The sequence below is a fragment of the Orcinus orca genome, chromosome 13, assembly GCF_937001465.1.
Source record: "Orcinus orca chromosome 13, mOrcOrc1.1, whole genome shotgun sequence".
Taxonomy (NCBI): domain Eukaryota; kingdom Metazoa; phylum Chordata; class Mammalia; order Artiodactyla; family Delphinidae; genus Orcinus; species Orcinus orca.
Genome location: NC_064571.1, coordinates 56878758 through 56897628, shown reverse-complemented (window position 1 = coordinate 56897628; position 18871 = coordinate 56878758). Strand labels below are relative to the sequence as shown.

Below are 18871 nucleotides of genomic sequence, written 5' to 3'. Positions count from 1 at the left end.
AGTCAGGGCGACCTTCATCCGGTCCCCTGAACACCCTCCGGCTCCCTCCTTGGTGGGAGTACCCTTTGCACATGCTGTTCCTTCTGCGTGGAACACCCATCCTTCCCTGCTTCACCTGGTTTACTCCTAATCACCCTTCGTATCTCAGGTCTGGTGTTACCTCTCCAAGAACTTTCCCTGACCTTCTTGACTAGGGGACATCCCCCTATAGCACTTCTCATTGTTATTATCTTATGTCTATTTGAGTAATTATTTGATGAAGTTCACCTCCCTCACATGACTTTAAGCTCCACAAGAACAGGAACTGTGACCGTGTTGCTTGCCATTGAAACCCAGGGTCTGACAGCGTCTGACACATAGTGGGACTTAAATATTGGCTAAGTAATTGAATCAGTGAATGTTAGAATTGAAATCCAAGTCTGCATGAACCCCTCACTCATCAGTTGTTGTGGGGAATTGCATTAGTCTGCTCAGGCTGCCATAATAAAATATCACAGACAGAGTAGCTTAAACAATAGAATTTTTTTTTAAAATAAATTTATTATTTATTTATTTTTGTCTGCGTTGGATCTTCATTGCAGCGAGTGCGGGCTACTCTTCATTGTGATGCGCGGGCTTCTCATTGCAGTGGCTTCTCTTGTTGTGGATCACGGGCTCTAGGTGCACGGTCTTCAGCAGTTGTGGTGTGCAGGCTCTAGAGCACAGGCTCAGTAGTTGTGGCACACGGGGTTATTTGCTCCACAGCATGTGGGATCTTCCGGGACCAGGGATCGAACCCGTGTCCCCTGCATTGGCAGGCGGATTCTTAACCACCGCACAACCAGGGAAGTCCCAACAATAGAAATTTATCTTCTCGCAGTTCTGGAGGCTGGAAGCCCAGGATCAAGGTTCCGGCCAGTTTGGTTTCTGGTGAGACCTCTCTCCTCAGCTTGCAGATGCAGCTTCATGGCCTTTTATCTGTGTACACGAGGATAGAGAGAGACCTCTGGTGTCTCTTCTTCTTGTAAAGACATCAGTACTCTTGGATTAGGGCCCCACCCCTATGACCTCATTGAACTTAATTACCTCTTTAAAGGCCCCATTTCCAAATACAGTCACATTGGGGGTTAGGGCTTCAACATGTAAATTTGAGAGACACCTTCAGCCTATAACAGTCTGCAAACTAGTGCCCCCCCCCCAAATTCACCTCACATGCAAAATACATTCACCGCATCCCAACAGCCCCCAAAGTCTTAACCCATTCCAGCATCAATTCCAAGTCCAAAGTCTCACTAAATGTCATCTAAGCCAGATAAGGATGAGACTCGAGGTATGACTCATTCTGAGGCAAAACTCCTCTGCAGCTGTGAAACGGTGAAACCAGACAAGTTCTGTACTTCCAAGACACAACTGAAACACAATGGTGGGACAGGCACAGAACAGACGTTCCCATTCCAAAAGGGAGAAATTGGAAAGAAGAAAGGTCCCAAGGCAGTCCAAAACTAGCAAGGCAAATTCCATTTGATCTTAAGATTCCAGAATGATCCTCTTCAGCTCAATGTCCTACCCTCCATGCCCACTGGCGCAGTAGCATCACCCCATGACCCTAGGCAGTGACCCTGCCCCCTCAGCTCTGCTGGGCAGCATTGCCTCTGAGGCACTGATTGATGGCATCCTGGCCCTCTGAAACTGAGGAAGTGGCCCCACCCTTTGCAACAGCCATGTCCCCTCGGCCTGAGGTGGGAGTGGCAGCCCTGATGATCTCTGAATCATCTTCATGGTCATTGTTCCCTTTTCTTGAAAATCTGAATCTAGATACTCTACCGTCCCGTCCAGTAGATCCCAGAAATCTGACAGCCTTCCTCCACTCCGTTTTCTCTCTCCCCTTTAGTCCCCGCTGGCATGATTCTGCCAATATAATCCCATCTCTATTCCTGGCTTCAGCTGAGATGGCTGATTAGATCTGTGGATAATCTCTTCATGGAATGATCATGCAGCTGCACCCTTGGTGTTTTCTCTGGAATGCCGCTCTCTTATTTTTTGAAATATGGATAAGCTGAGAATTTTCCATATCTTCGAATTCTGGTTCCTTTTTGCTTCATAATTTCTTCAATTTATCTCTCTCCTCTCACATTTTACTCTTAGTAGTAAGGAGAAGCCAGGCCACATTTTCAACATTTTGCTTAGAAATCTCCTCTGCTAAATATCCAAGGTTGTCACATACAAGTCCTACCTTCCACAGAACACTGGAACGCAACTGAGACAAGTTCCTTGCTCATTTATAACGAGGATCACTTTGCCCTCAGCTTCCAATACCATGTTCCTCCTGAGGTCTCACCAGAAGCAGCATTACTGTTCATATTCCAGAAGCATTCTATTCAAGATGATATACCTATTCTCTACAGCTTTCTCTATAGCTCTCTCCTTTACTTTCTAAGTCTTCACCAGAATCACCTTTAATGTTCCACCAGCAGTCCCTTCAGGGCAATCTAGGATTTTTCCAGCAAGCACCCCAAGCCTCTACCCATTACCCAGTTCAAAAGCCACTTCCACGTTTTTAGGTATTTGTTATAGCAGCAACACTATTCCCACTATCCTAATCTGTATTACTCAGGGTTCTCCAAAGAAACAAAATGAATAGCATATACCTATAGATCTAGATCTACAGATAAAGAAATTTATTATAAGGAATTGGCTTATGCAGTTATGGAGGCTGGTGAGTCCAAAATCTGCAGAGCCGATGTCCCACTTTGAGTCCGAAGGCTAGAAGGCTGCTGTAGAAGCAGGGAAAGTCAATGTCCCAGTTTGAAAGCTGTCAGGCAGGAGAATTCTCTCTTGCTCGGGAGAGGATCAGCCTTTGTTCCATTCAAGCCTTCAGCTGATCGGAGGAGGCCCACTTACATAATGGAGGTCAATTTACTTTATTGGTCTACCAATTTAAATGTTACTCTCCTTTAAAAATATCTTCACAGAAACACCCAGGATAATGTTTGACCAATTATCTGGGCATTCCATGGCCTAGTCAAGTTGGCACATAAAATTAAGCATCACAGGAATCGCAGGAGAAAGTATATGTGATCAAGGCTTGATGAATATCAGGGCCAGTGCGAGCAAGGGATTAACCCCAGAGCTGAAAACTTGATTTGCCATCCACTCATTTCTCACACATTTATTACTCACCTACTATAAGCATCTCAGCTACCTGTTGCTACGTAACAAACTATCCCAAAACTTAGTACCTCAAAACAGCAACAGTTTATTCTTCTTCATGATTTTGTGGATCAGGAATTTGGGCAGGGCTCAGCTGGGTGGTTCTTCTGCTCCAGGTGACATCAGCTGTGCCACTCATTCAGCTGGGCTAGGCTAGAAAGCCCAAGGAGACCTCAGTAAAATATCTGGAACCTCAGCTCCTCCTCGCGCATGGTCTCTCAAGCTCCAAGTGCTGTTGCATCATTCTCTAGTCTACCCATGTTGCTTTATAGCTTGTGGCTGGCTTCCCCAAGAGTGTTCCAAGGGGACAAGCCCCAAGAGGAGAAGCAAGCACTTGTCAGATCAATGCTTGCATCATGCTTCTGATGGCACATTGGTCAGAGCCAGTCACATGTTTGAGTCCACCTGTGGGAGAGGGCTATACAAGGGCATGAAGACCAGAACGTGTGTGGTTCCTCCGGGGTCCCCAGTGTAACAGTCCACCAACATACGAGGGGACACCCGTCCTGACTCTTGTCCTCAAGTACCTCAGAGTCCAGCATAGCATTTCCAAATGTATTGGGCCACAGCATCTCAACACTGTTTCTGCAATGCACACGTCCCAGTATGAATTCTTGCCATCTTCAGGTAGAGCATCTCATTTTGTAAAGGCGGGTGATCATAGGATGATAAGGGTATGCACATATTTGTCACTTTCCATACACATATTTTTTCAAAATAAATCTTAAGGGAAAATATTGCTAGTTTTGCACATTCATGGGAGAATATAGTTGACCCCTGAACAACATGGGTTTGAACTGCGCAGGTCCACTTATACTCTGATTTTTTTCCACAGTAAATGCTACAATACCACATAATCAGCGGTTGGCTGAATTGAGGATGCAGAACCACCTATGAAGAGGGCCGACTATAAGCTATACACAGATTTTCGACGGTGCAGGGGTTGGTACCCCTAACCTCCACGTTGTTCAAGGGTCAACGGTAAGTTATCACATTTCATGACATGCTCAGAAGACAGTTTGGGAAATGCCGGCCTGGTGAATCCTAGTAGGAACATAAAGTTTGGTGGAAAAGGCTTTTTGATTCTTAGGACCACAGACACGGGCGGCCCACGGTGGATCAGAGACAGCTTATCCCAGCAGGTTGGAAGGCCCAGGATGTCTGTGGCGCTCTCTGTTTTGTCTCCATGAGTGATGGGAGGTCAGGAGGCATCATTCTTACACCACTGGAGTAGGGCTGAGACGACACGTGGCAGGTGATTCCAACACGTCATTCTGTGTTACCCTGTGCCCTCTCTGCACCTGGCACATGGTTCACACACTGAACACCACCCAATCCCACCGCATCTGACCCCACTTCAGAATGACTGAGAACAACAGAAGGGGGTTCTCAAGGGCTTGAAGGTTCCATCCCAAAGCCCAGGCTTTGAAGCACTGCAGAAAGAGAGGCCCCAGCTCTGAGCAGAGTGAGCAGGACCACTGGCCAGCGGGCCAAGGTTGCTCAGAGTGGACTTTGTGGATCCTGTGCAGCAGAATCCCCAGTAGCAACTAGGAGATTCCAATGCATTCGCCTGGAAGGGGGCCCAGGAATCTGCATTCCTAGCCTCCACCATGGGTCACATGGTGCTAGTCCCTCCCCAAATTTAGGGTTTCCATGTGGTTATTTTTGAAAGGTCCCCATGGGTTGGGGGTAGCAGAGGGACACCAACCCTGAGGTGTGGCTCTCAGTGATGTCCAGTGCAGGCAGGACACAGGTGACCAGCAGCCAGAGATGTGAGAAGCTTCACGTGCCAGATAGACTTCTTATTTTCAGACTCAATATATATGCATTTCTCTTACAACATAAGAGACAACTTGCCTCTACAAGTTCCCTCCACAGAGCAATCCCCAGAGATTAAATCTGTTTTGAGTTCTATTTTGAAAAAAGAGGAAATTGGATCCTGGTTCTGGGTGGGAGGAGGGGTGAGGGGAGGGGAAGGGAAGTTAAGAAAGGAGGCAAAATGCACAGATTTCCAGAAACTTCCTTATGGCTTCCTCCCCGCCTGCATCTTATCCTGTGCTCTCCCACCCCACCAAGACAAATCCCAGGCTGGACACACCGTCCCTCCCCCTCACTCCAAAGGTGCCCACAGTCCTCTCAGAACCAGGACCTAGTGAAAGAAGTCAGACAGAGTATGATCTCACTTTTATGCTGAATCTAAAAAAACCCGAGCTCGGATAAATGGAGAACAGATTGGTGGTTACCGGAGGTAGAGGTGGGGCGGTGGGGAAGATTAGCCAAGGTAGTCAAAAGGTAAAACTTCAGTTATAGCATTAATACATCCTGGGGATGTAATATACAGCAGGGGGACTACAGTTAACATTACTGGATTGGATATTTGAAAGTCGCTAAGAGAGTAGATCTCAAAAGTTCTCATCACAAGAAAAACAATCGTAGTTACGTGAGGTGATAGATGGTAGGCAAACTTATTGTGATAATCATTTCACAACTTACACATATATCAAATCATTGTTGCTCACCTTAAACTTACACAATGTTATATGTCAATTATATCTCAATAAGCCTGGAAAAAATAAAAATAAAAGGCATTGATCCACAGTGAGTTCAAGATTAATTCCATTGTCAAATATTTGGAAAGCAGTTATTCTAGCTTGACTCAGCCTAATGCTTTAACAAGCGGTCAGACTGGAGGTTAGAGCTGACATCCTGAAAGAGGGCATTATTTATAAATTCCAGACGTCCTCATGATAATGTCCTGATTCCTGTGACAAAACGCTTATCAAGTTGCCTAGGTACTTTCAGGTCCGCATTTGTGTTTGTATTGCGTGAGTCCTTCCGCCACTTAAATTTAAAAATAAAATACAAAAACCGGGGGCCTCCTCACCAGATTACTAGCCCTGCCTGAGGCCTTCCCCTCAGGGCCTTCTCTCCAAAAGGCCCAGGCCCCAGCCCCCAGTGCCTCGGGTCGGACCACACACACCACACTAGGCGGGGAAGGATGTCAGAGGGCAATGCCTTTTTTTTAATAGTGAAAAATCTTATACTTAGGGTTAGTCAGCTGGCCTCAGTTTAGATGATCCCAATTTTGTTGGCAACACCCAAAGCGTCATAGTCAGGAGCCAGTCGAACATATGCCTTCTTCTCTCCATCAGGCCTTATCAGGGTGTTGACCTTGGCCACGTCAAAGTCATAGAGCTTCTTCACATCCTGTTCAGTCTGGTGCTCGTTGGCCTTGACCTCCACAATGAACACAGGTGTGCTGTTGTCTTCTATCTTCTTCATGGCCGACTCAGTGGTCAGGGGGACCTTGATGATGGCATGGAGGTCAAGCTTGTTTCTCCTTGTGGGCGCTCTTCTGGGGATATTTGGGCTGCCTCCTGAACCGCAATGTTTTGAGTGTTTGGAAGGTGGATAACGTTCAGATCTTTTTTTGTGGCTGTGGACACAGAGGGTAATGCTTAACCCAGGGACTACAAGTCTGGCTCAGGCAGTGCAAGTGGGAGCATCCTCGGGGTCTTCCCAGGGGTCCTGTGAGCGGACACAGTCCACCTACACACAGACTCACACCCTCAGGTTGCCCATTACGTTTCTATCTGATTTCTCCTTGTCTCTGAGAATGCGTGACTCTTGCCTGTGCTCTATTCTAAGTCCCTCTTGTGGGCTTTCCCTCCAGAGCAGGTGCCCGTAACCTAAGGACCTCAGATACCACCTTCCCCACGCCAGGAGGTCTGTGGATAGAATTCAGGGATCCATGACTTTGGATGAGAAAAAAATATACATCTTTATTTTCACTAGCATCTAACTGAAATTTGGCATTTCCTTTATTGTAAATGCAGGGAACAATCTACAGTAGTATTTGCAGAAACTGTGACTTTGTCACCAACAGAAATCACAGAGATTTTGAGATCACATTGGAATTGTTGCCAATCTTTTGACATAGCTACCCATCACTGCTTTAAAATGATCACCACCAAAGTGTAAGTAGAGAAGCGTGTGTGTTGCTCTTTTATAAAGCTGTTTCCTTCGTGTTTTGACCACTGTATTTTTGCACGACTGGTTTCTTTTGTAGTCCTGTGGACTTAATTTTATACGTTTGAAAACATTATTCCAAGAAAAAGTCCATAGGCTTCGCCAGATGCCCACTGGGTCCATGGTCCATGAAAGGTCAAGTCCTAGAATCCTCAGGCCTAATCGTCCTCAGATTTTTTTCCAGCATGAAAGCCCCAGAAGTATCCTTCTCCCCTAGTAATTACACTTTGGGTATTTTCTCGAGAAAAAGCTTTAAGAGCCAAAAGCCACTATGTAATGCTTGCCTTTAAACAAATGTGCATTTTATTCATCACAATGGTATCTCTTGACTTTTGGAAAACAGTGGCCACATCTGCAGGAGAGCTCCCGTTGACCAGCCTGGTCTCCAGACACCGTGCAGTAACGCTGCTCCCACACCCAGGTCCACTGAGCTGCAGTATGTGGGTGGATCTGCAGGCAGAGCCGTGGGCCTCAGAGAATGTCACCCCCACTGCTCCCAGCACAAGGCTGGCCCCAGGAAACACTCAGCAGGTACAGCCTGACTTGGGTGGGCCTGAGACAGCTGTCCTGGGGTGGAACATGGCTGAAACCTCCCTGCTTCTGCACCAGCCTGCAGCCCCCGGCCCTGAAGTAGACTTGCCAGAGTCAGCAAATGAAAATACAGGATGCTCAGTTAAATTTGAATTTCAGACCAATAGCGAATCATTTTGACTACAAGCACGTCCCGTGCGATAGTTGGGATATACTGATACTAAAAAAATGATTCGTTGTTTACTGGGGGAACCCTACTCCCTTTAGCAGCCTGATCCTAGAAGAGTCCCTACCCAGGTCCAGTTTAAGGCTGTGCCCAAGCCCAGATTCTCAGCTGAGACTCCTACCTCTGCCCAAGGTCTGGTCCTGGAAAGGGACTATTCGGGGAAGGGAGTGGGGTCAGGGAGACGCCAGACAGTGGCCCACCTCTCGGCCACTCCCAGTCATCAGTTAGCCTCAGGACCCGCCCCCTCCCCCAGTCAGTCCCCAGGGGTCATGGAGGCAGCTTTGATGAAGCCTATCAAAGGGGTCTTGTTCTGACAGCTGTTTCCTGGGAGGGCAATTAGAGCCACGATAACCCCCCACGTCTGTTTAAGGGGCTGGTGGCTAGTACTCCACCCTCCACCCCGCGGGAGGGCTCCTGCCCATCAGCAGAGGGGAAAATGACTGTGCCCATCGGAGAGATACTGTTTAGGACCATTTTGACCATTTGGACTGGAAGGGAATGCCCATCCCCATTTTAGAGATGACTAAACTGAGGCAAAAATCACCCCTGGCTCCCAAAGCATTCTCCACACAGAGCCCACTTCCCCAGGAACTGCCTAGGCAGCACCTGGTTTCTCTTCCTCTGAGTCAGGTCGCCTCCACTTACACAAGACACGACAGGCCCACAGAAGGGTGTAGAAGGCACATGGGAGTATAAAGCCCACGTGGAGGGGAAGCCGGTGTCTGTTATGAGACGCCTGCTCTGGCCCTTCCCCCGCCTGAGCCATTGCCCCTTTTTTGGCCACTATTTTAATCCTCAATCTGGGGATTTATTTAAATCAGGGTTTCTCAACCTTGCCACTATTGACATTGGGGGCCAGATATTTCTTTGCTGTGGGAGCTGTTCTGTGCATTGTAGGATGGTTAACAGCATCTCTGGTCTCTACCCACGAGATGCCAGTAGCGCCACCTCCCAATTGTGACAACCAAAAAAGTCTCCAGATATTGCCAAATATCCCCTGGGGGCAAAATTGTGTCCAGCTGAGAACCACTGATGTAAGTGGACTTAAAGGATCGTGTATGGATGGCCCCATGTCTCACCAGGGAAGGAGATGACAGAGGTATTCCCTCCTGAGGCCCAGAGCTTCTGTGGGACAGATAGGATAATAGGATAATAACGTACCCAGTGCACAGCAGTCTGTGCCAGGAGATCCTGGAAAAGACTGAATTCAGGAAAATCATTGAGGCTGGAATCCACCCAGGAAGACTTCCTAGAAGAGGATTTGGTCCTTATATAAACAGTCCAGGAAGGATGCAGTTCGAGGGGAAAGTCTCAAGGACAGTGAACAGAGCCCAGGGTTGGGAGTGGTAAATGGAGACTTTCCAGGGAGGGGGTAGGAGGGTGGCCACAACTGGCTGCACTTTTTTTTTTTTTTTTTTGCGGTACGCGGGCCTCTCACTGCTGGGGCCTCTCTCGTTGTGGAGCACAGCCTCCGGACGCACAGGCTCAGCGGCCATGGCTCACGGGCCCAGCCGCTCCATGGCATGTGGGGTCCTCCCGGACCGGGGCACGAACCCGTGTCCCCTGCATCGGCAGGTGGACTCCCAACGACTGCGCCACCAGGGAAGCCCGTGGCTGCATTTTACTGTTGGGTGTGTTGAGGCTGCCCTGCAGAGCAGGTCCTGGAGCCCTGGAAAGATACTGGGGATGAGTGGGAAGGGAGAGCAGAGGGGGAATAGTGGCATGTCTGAGCTCCTGGGGGGTTAGTTAGGGGGCTTGCTGTTCCCCGAATCCCCAACACCTAACCCAGAATCAGGCTAAGGAAATGCAGAGATGATGAAACTGCCGTCAATTTGGAGAAAAGTCCTGACGAGGAGGAAGGTGGGCCTGGGCTCTGGAGGGCTGGGAGGACCATCTCTAGATGGCGAGGGTGCTGATTAGGGGGCCTGGCCCGAGGGCAAGCAAAGAACCTGAGCAGCCCCTCACCCTGATTTCTCAGCATCTGCCCTCACCTGTCTCCCCCATGGTCCTTATGGGATAGGGGTGGGGGAGGGGAGGGGGAGGGGGAGGGAGTCCCAATCAAAGCGTAGCTGCTGGGCTTGGAGCAGACCACCGGCCTTCTTGCCAGCCTGCAGACCTTTCTCTCTGGAAGAGATTTCAGCAGGTTCTCGGGAGGAGAATGCTGAACCCCTTGGCCTAGGAAGTTCCCTTCTCAGACAGAAACACCCGCTCCAACCCTCAGACTGGGCTCCCTGAGGGGAGGGGCGACACCTTCCCAGTGGTCACCAGAGGGAAATGTGAAGCTTGAGGCAGGTGCTGCCCACAGGGAGCTTCTGGCTGACCTGCCAGCAGGGGGCGCTGTGGACTCAGGCACCGGACTTGGGCTGCTGGAAGGGTGGAGACTGGACTGGCCTCCCTCACCTCCTGTTTATCCTCTTATAGTCCTCACCCCAGCCAGGCTCGCCTGCCTTGTACACAGCTCGGTCTCCGCTTCCTCCCAGCTTCCCATCCTAACCGTATTCTTCTCCCCTCCTCTGGACAAAGAAGGAGGAGAAGGAATTTTTATGCCCATTGTACAGATGAGGAGACTGAGTCATACAGATGCAAAAAAGACTGGAAGGGACAACAGCAGGGCAGAATGGATAGAGTCTTGGCCTTGGGGCCAGAAGACCAGGGTATATCAGCATGCCAGTTCAGCATCTCACTCCCTGTGTGGTTGGGGGCAAACTTTGGGGTCTTACTGAGCAAGCCACCACAGTTGCAGTAAGGAGATGAGCATGGCAGCCCACACTGCCCCCAGGCTGAGAACAATTCTGACACTGGGTGTCACAGCCCCATGTGGACAGCACTGGGTCCTGGGAGGAAGGACTGGCAAAAGGGGACGAGGTGGCCTTGCCCAAGCCCCTGTCTAGGTGGCAAGAGCAGACAACCAGAAAGGGGGCGAACAGGGGGCTCTGAACAAGAGCAGAGGGGCTGAAGGGACTGTACGGCAGAGTCTGGGGAGGGGAGGGAAGGGCTGAGGTGTCAGCCGCCCTGAGTTGTCTGCACTTTCTCCCAGGTCCTAGTGATTAATAACAAGAGTGGAAACCATGAGAGCTATTTGCTGCCCTCTCATGATGTGCCAGGCGCTGTGCCAAGCACTTGACTGGCTCAGTTACCCACCCTGGGAAGCAGGTAATGATATTACCCCATCTGACAGATGAGGAAAAGTATGCTCAGAGATAAGTAACTTGTCTGAGGTCCCCAGTGGGAAACAGGCAAAACTGGATCCCACCCAGATTTGCCTGGCGTGTACCCACCATGCTCTTGGTGGGATCAGGGTCTAGGTAGAGAGAGGATGAAGGTCCCTCTGTGGCTGGGGAGGCACCATAGGGCAGTGCACCCTCAGCCACTCCGCATGGAATGGACAGAGCAGAGTGGGGTACTGAGGAAGGAGTGACCCACACATATATCCAGTAGAGAGGCCTCCTGAAGGAGGGGATGCTCTGCAGGTGACAAGGAAGGAAAGGCTTTCCCAGCAGCCTGAGCAAACATAAGGAAGGAGTCTGGCCCGGCTGTTTCCGGCACGCGCGTGGGCTGGGCTGTGCATGTCCTGCAGTGCTGGGACATGAGGGCAGACAGGCAGGCAGGAGCCACCAGCAGGGGAAGGTGTCATCACATCGGCTGGGTGGAGGATGGCCCAGGAAGTCTGACTGGTTCCACTAGCCACTCTTAAGAAAAGAGATGAGGATTTATACTATTACAAAAACTGGGGGGTGTGGGGAATGGGGAAGAGGGGAGGAAGAGTCAAGATACCAGTGTTAACTACAGTGAGATATCATCTCACACCAGCCAGAATGGCCATTATCAAAAAATCTAGAAACAATAAATGCTGGAGAGGGTGTGGAGAAAAGGGAACCCTCTTGCACTGCTGGTGGGAATGTGAATTGGTTCAGCCACTATGGAGAACAGTATGGAGGTTCCTTAAAAAACTACAAATAGAACTACCATATGACCCAGCAATCCCACTACTGGGCATATACCCTGAGAAAACCAAAATTCAAAAAGAGTCATGTACCACAATGTTCATTGCAGCTCTATTTACAATAGCCCGGAGATGGAAACAACCTAAGAGCCCATCATCGGATGAATGGATAAAGAAGATGTGGCACATATATACAATGGAATATTACTCAGCCATAAAAAGAAACGAAATTGAGCTATTTGTAATGAGGTGGATAGACCTAGAGTCTGTCATACAGAGTGAAGTAAGTCAGAAAGAGAAAGACAAATACTGTATGCTAACACATATATAGGGAATTTAAGGGAAAAAAAAAGTCATGAAGAACCTAGGGGTAAGACAGGAATAAATACACAGACCTACTGGAGAACGGACTTGAGGATATGGGGAGGGAGAAGGGTGAGCTGTGACAGAGCGAGAGAGAGGCATGGACATATATACACTACAAAACGTAAGGTAGATAGCTAGTGGGAAGCAGCCGCATAGCACAGGGATATCAGCTCGGTGCTTTGTGACCGCCTGGAGGGGTGGGATAGGGAGGGTGGAAGGGAGGGAGACGCAAGAGGGAAGAGATATGGGAACATATGTATATGTATAACTGATTCACTTTGTTATAAAGCAGAAACTAACACACTATTGTAAAGCAATTATACTCCAATAAAGATGTTAAAAAAAAAAAGATACCAGTGTTAGAATCCACTAGATGAGAAGGATAATCAGATGTGGTGGACAGAAGGCTGTGGTCAAGGATGACTCAGCCTCTGGCTTGGGTGGTGGGGAGTCTTACCATGAACTAAGCTCCTAGAACACAAGTGAAGGAAGGGGCTAGTGAGAGAAAGATTACAAGTTTGGTCTGGGATAAATGAGTTTGAGGTATGTGTGGGCTATGTGAGTGTAGGTGAGCTTTGGGCTCAGGGTTAAAGGGGATAAAAGCTCAAACTACAGCTGAAATCAGGCTACACTCTCCAACGAGGAAAGCAGCCAGGGTTGACTAGAATTTGAGCTTAGTCTGCAGCCAAGGAGGGAAGTACTACAGCAGAACACCCACTGGACTAAAGTGATGACCCTGTGTTCTCAAACTTGAAAGAGGATCCAGGGATCTGAGTAGACCACAAGCTGAGCTCAGCAATGGTGCCCATCATTCTCAAGGTGTGCATGTCTCTGAGGGCATTAATAAGGACTCAATCCAGGGCCTAAAGGGAACCTGCAAGATTCCAATAGCAGATGTAGTCAACCGATTTAATGTTCTTAAATCACTGAGGGGTGACGTGACCTCTTCTCTGAAACCCTCCCTAACTCCCTTTTCCCTTCTCTACAGGACCCCAGCCTGCTGGCTGGCTAGTGATCACTGCCAAGCACTTTCACATTAATTATTTCATTGGTTCTTCAGTGGTTTCCCTATTTGGCAGTTGGGGGAACAGAGAGCCAGCAAGACTGGGGTGTGTGGGACTGAGACCAGGCCTGCTCCTCCAGGCCTCTCTCCGGGCCCACCCCCTCCTTATTTGGAACAGTATTCTGCAATGTTCCAGGATGCTGGGGCAGCAGCCAGTGTTTGGGTGCAGAGTGGGCAGGCAGGGAGAATGGGGGCAGGGGAAGGACAGCAGCCCTGGCCCAGGTGTGTTATCTGTTCTCAGGATCTTTTCATCAGCTGCTAGGGTAATAGGAGTGACCTCAATGGTGGGGCTTTTGGGTTTTTTGTGTGTTTTTTTTCTTTTTCCTGCTAAGAACAATTCATTTTGGTCAAACAACTGGAGTAAAAGTGACTGGTGTTGAGAAACCTCCCCCTCCCCCTTCCCTGGCCCCAGGCAGGGACATTGGAGGAGCTGTCTCCCCGGGGCCACAGAGGATGCTGTCCAGCAGTTCAAAGGGTTGGCTCTTCTTCCTGCCCCCACCCCCTTCCCTCACCACCCCCCTGGCAGGCCAGGCTTGCAGCCTCCTGTCACGGACTAGGTCCTGAGCCTCACTTGGTGGCCTCTCAGCCTCACCCGCTACTGTCCATCTCTAATGGTGGGGAGGAGACAGAGTAGGACAGTGTGGGGAGAGGATTGAACCCCTCGCTTCTCATCCCACTTGGCCACAGAGGGGAGACCGGGGTAGGCTGAAATGAAACAGCACATGTCTCTGGTCGCCCCTGTCACTGTTCTACTGACCCCATGGCACCCTCCATGTGCCACTGACCACATTGGGTCAGCAGGGGAACAGCGACAAAGCGAGAGGAGGAGAGAGGGAATCCTGGGCTATGGATGAAAAGGACTGGCTTAGGCTCCCAGGAGGCTGCTTGGGGTAGGGGAAAGAGTTGGGGGAGGCCTCTGAGGGAGCCAGGTCCCCAGGCAGGGTGACTAGACAGAGGGGCAGCAGAGCCTGAGCCTGGGAACCCAGAGGCCCAACACGGAGGCCTGGGGGTAGCTGGGCCTGCACAAGTCCAAACTGAGGAGCAAATGACTGAGGCAGCAGAGGGCTGGACGGGGGGACTGCGCCCCAAGGATCCAGCTGGACACACTGAGGGGCGAGCAGCTTGGCCCACATCTGAACAAGGAGAGAGGGAGTAAGTACGGGGAAGGGGTGGGAAGGTGTCTCTCAGGCCTGACTCCAGACAGCATTTCCTGGGAGGTAAACCAAGGCCCATATGCAGCAAGGAACTAGGCCAAAAGCCTTGAGGCTGGAGACCAAAGAGCTGAGGGTCCTAATTTACCTGCCCTGGTAGCTTCTGGCAAGAGCCCTCCAGCGCCTTCCCTTCCAGGATACGCCAGGCTGCAGGCTGCAGTGCCGAGAAGGAAAGGATGGAGGTGGTGGTGATGTCAACCAAGGGATTAAGTAAGCAGAGGAGCCGATAACATCGCCCGGCAAGCTTGCTGTGGGCCAGGTGACTCATGGAAGCCGGGCCTCACCATCTTGGGGCCGGTTGCTGTTGTGCCTGGCCTGCAGGGCCGTGGAGGAGGAGTGGGGCTGGGACAGGCTCCTCGCTGAGCCCGCGGAGACGTCTCAGAACACAGTGTCCTCTTCCTTCAGAGCTCACCGCTGGCCCAGGAAACAGCCCCCCTAGCCCCCCAGGTGCCACCGCTGCGGTGATTATCTTTGTCTGCTGAGTTTGGTGTGTGTCAGTGGGGTGTGTCAGGGTGATTTCCCCACCCACGTCCTGCTGGGCACTCCAGGTACCAGAGTTCGCTAACAGCAGAACAGTTGCCCCCCCCCGGGGTTGGACGACCGTCTGTGGCGACAGAGCCACCGTCACCGGATGGCACACTGCTAACCACGACCACGTGGCATCCTCGTGGAGGGAACAGCCCGTTCCTCCAGCCGCTGGTACTTGTAGAGCTGCCTCCACTCATCGCTGTTGAGGGGGCCAAAACTGTTGGGTTCTCCCCCCTCCCCGGGGGCGCCATGCACTGTTGTACAAGTTGAGAACTGTACAAGTGGCAGGGGCACCATTCACTTTACAGTCTCTGTGCCAGACCACATGGCTGTACATGGCCCCTTCCCTTTTCCAAAATACTTCTCGTTCCCCTCCTCCACCTAGATTGGTCTATTTAGCTTGCCCTTAATAAGTCTGTCCTCACAGCAAACTTTCCCCTGTAAGCATAAACTTCTTCCTTTACCACCTGACTCCTTTCATTCAGTCATTCATTCATTCATTCCACAAAAAATTGTTGAGTTTGTGCCAGGTACTATTCTAGGCAAGGGAACAAGACAGACTCTCCCTGACTCACGGAGCTCACATTCCAGTTGGGGTGGCGGTGGGGAGATAATAAATAATTTGATACATAAAACTGCAAGTGACAGTGCGTGCCATGAAGAAGAATAAAGACAGGTTAGAAGATGGAGGGTAATAGAGCTCTCCTTCTGCCGGGACTGTCCAGAAAGGCTTCTCTCTGAGGAGGTAGCCTCTGAGTGGAGACCTGGTGTCAGTAAAGGAAGGAGCTTTCCCAGCAGAGCCCCTCCTGCCAGGCCTCCAATGCCAAAAGAAAGTTCTCTAATCCTGCCTGGTTCTTTCAGAAGCCTGTGGCATGGCCTGGGGCACTGGCATCTGGTACTGGGTGTCCATTTCCTCCTTGACAAACAAGAGACCTAGATGCACTGGCTCTCTGAGGGCTCCTCCAGGGTGAATCCACCCACCCATAGGCATGAGGAACTTCAGGACGGGGCCTGCATTGGAAGGCCAGCTTGGCCACCTACAAGCTGTGTGACCTCAGGCAGGTTACTTAGCCTCTCTGAGCTGGTTTCCTTATCTGTTAAATGCCTTCCTAAGGGTATTGTGAAGGATTAAATGAGCTTGTGGATGTGTCACCACCTGGTATATAGTAGATGCTTAATAGACTCTAGGGCCACACCTGGGAGAAGTGAGGCGATGGGGTGACTTGAGGAGGTGCCGTTAAACGGTTGCCTTTCATTAAAGGAGCCTGGAGAGGGCAACGCTGACCTAAAGACACAAGGCTTTGCCATCTGCTCGGGCGCGTGCAGGGAACAGCCAAGGGAGCCCCCAGGCTGGGATCCTGCCTCACAGGCTCAGAGCCTGGGGGAGGGGGCCGTGCTGGGGTCCTGCACTCCCCACTGAAGTCAGCAGGTAGGGGTGGGGTGCAGCGCCGTGGTGCGGGCCCCTGAACTGTCACACCGCAGCCGGCTTTCAACTTCCTCTGGGGCCCAGGGTGTGCTCGGCTTGCCCTCCCTTCCTTCCTCCCTCATCAGGCTGTTTTGGGTGAGCCCTGGCCACCCTCCAGCTCTAGTCATCGTGTGCTGCCTCTCAGCTCCCAGGATTCACCCCAGCCCCCCGGTCAACAGGTCTTTCCCTCGTCCCCGCGGGGACCCCAGCACAGAGGGCAGGACCCGCCAGGCATGGGGTGCAGGCAGTAATGATAGTCAGCCCTCACTGTCTGCCTCGGCCGTGCACTGCTCATCCATGACCTCCCTGGACATGAATTCCACGATGTGGGTGTTTTTATCCCCTTTCTTACTTGAGGAAACTGAGGATCCAAGAAGTAGGAGCTGTGGGCGCTCAGGCCACAGGGTTGACAGGCGTTCTTCCTGCAGGAGACTGCTGAGAGGAGCCTTGCAAGACAGAGGGCACTGGGAGAGGCAGGGGGAAGAGGGCGGGCGGACGTGGTGGACTAGTCTAAGGCTGGGATGGGGGCTCGGCGGACTCTTGTCCCACAGAGGGCTGTAGGCCCCTCCTGCCACCCACCTGCTGCTTGAGGATCCCCAGGGGGCCTGATGCTCTGAGCCTCCAACAAGCTCCCAGGTGGCCTGGAAGATGCTGGCTCAGTCTGGAAGGTCAGAGCTGAGCTGCAAGCCCTGATGGGACGGAGGCCATATCTCAGGTCCCTCCTGGGTCCTGGAAGGAAACAATAACAGTGACAGTTAACGTTTATTGACAACTTTCCTGCACAGCAGGTGCTGCGCTCAGCACTGTGCGTATATGAACCTATATAATTCTCACAACTGCTCTGCAAGGGAGAAAATGGGGACACAGGGAAGTTAAGTGACTTGCCTAAGGTCATACAGAGCCAGCATTCAACCCAGCGTGCCTGGTTCCAGAGGCCACACTCACCTCCCCTCAAAGTGGAGATTCCTAGAGCAGGGAAGGCCCGGGGCCAGGGGTTTGGGCTGGACCTGGCAGGCACTGGGGAGCCACGGCAGGGTTCTGAGCCAGGGGCCAGAGTGTTCCCAGGACTGGCCAGTCCGTGCATACACAACAGACTACAAGGGCAGACAAACTCAAGCCCACTGAGGGCTGAATGCAGGGCGCCTCCCACGGGGATGTATTTTTGACAGGACAAAGCAGGGCAATGCCTTCCCCAAAGGAAAGAATTGATGAGGAGGTTGGCTGGCCCTGTGCTGGGCACGAAACAGTAAAGGTGGGAGCTCAGGCATGAGAAAGGGAGCCCGCAGCTGCTTCCTCTGCCCCTTCTCCCCACCCGCAGGGCCCCTGCTACAGATGGGTGCACAGTTCCCATGCCTGGGGTCTAAGAGCAGCCAGCTTGCTGGGGCCACCTGGCTGTCCATCTGCCTGTATGCATATGCGTGTGCATGTGTGTATAAGAGGCGGGGGAGAAGGGGCCTCTGAGCGTGACTGTTTGCAGGGGAACCTGTCCCCCACCCCCACCTCCTGCTGCAGCCGCAGAGAACAGGACGCCCTGACTCCAGTCTGCATCTCTGGGGTCATGAAACCACAGCCACTACGTCAGTGGTGCGTGCACCAGGGCTAGGTGGGGGGAGGCGGGGCCACAGATGCAGGTGTGCCCCAACATGTGTGTGCAGGGCTGGCATGGGGGTGTTGTTCCAGGGAGGTGGGTAGGAGGGGTGGAAGAGAGCTGGAGCCCCCTCTGGGAGGCAGGGCACAGAGTCCATCCCCTCTGGCCACAGGTCCAGAGGTCCAGCATCCGCCCCCTCCCCCAGCCCCTTCGAGGACCAGCCTTGTCTCCCAGGTGCTCTCCTCTGGGCAACTGTCCCAACAGCAACCGTGCAAATGTCTGTGGAGCATCTAAAATGGTCTGACACAGTTCCAGGCACTTGGGAAACATCCATGAGCAAAACAAAGATCCCTACCCTGGGGACTTCCCTGGTGGCGCAGGGGTTAAGAATCCGCCTGCCAATGCAGGGGACACGGGTTCGAGCCCTGGTTCGCGAAGATCCCACATGCCGCAGAGCAACTAAGCCCGTGTGCCACAACTACTGAGCCTGCGCTCTAGAGCCCACAAGCCACAGCTACTGAGCCCGCGTGCCACAATTACTGAAACCCGTGCACTTAGAGCCCGTGCTCCGCAACAAGAGAAGCCACCATAATGAGAAGCCCGCACACAGCAGCAAAAGAGTAGCCCCTGCTCGCCGCAACTAGAGAAAGCCGGCACGCAGCAACAAGGACCCAACACAGCCAAAAATAAATAAATAAATAAATTTATTAAAAAAAAAAAAAAGATCCGTGC

General features: G+C 51.5%; 1 protein-coding gene across 1 annotated transcript; it reads right to left on the bottom strand.

Annotated features, from left to right (window-relative positions):
- Window positions 1-5308: 5308 nt before the first annotated feature.
- On the bottom strand, window positions 5309-15283 carry LOC101279768 (60S ribosomal protein L23a-like). Its single transcript, XM_033419315.2, has 3 exons — window positions 15088-15283; window positions 14647-14806; window positions 5309-6625 (listed from the first exon to the last, which is right to left on the bottom strand). Exons 1-3 carry the CDS (start codon window positions 15281-15283, stop codon window positions 6259-6261), a joined length of 723 nt encoding a protein of 240 aa, XP_033275206.1. The 3' UTR covers window positions 5309-6258.
- Between the last annotated feature and the right edge of the window lie 3588 nt (window positions 15284-18871).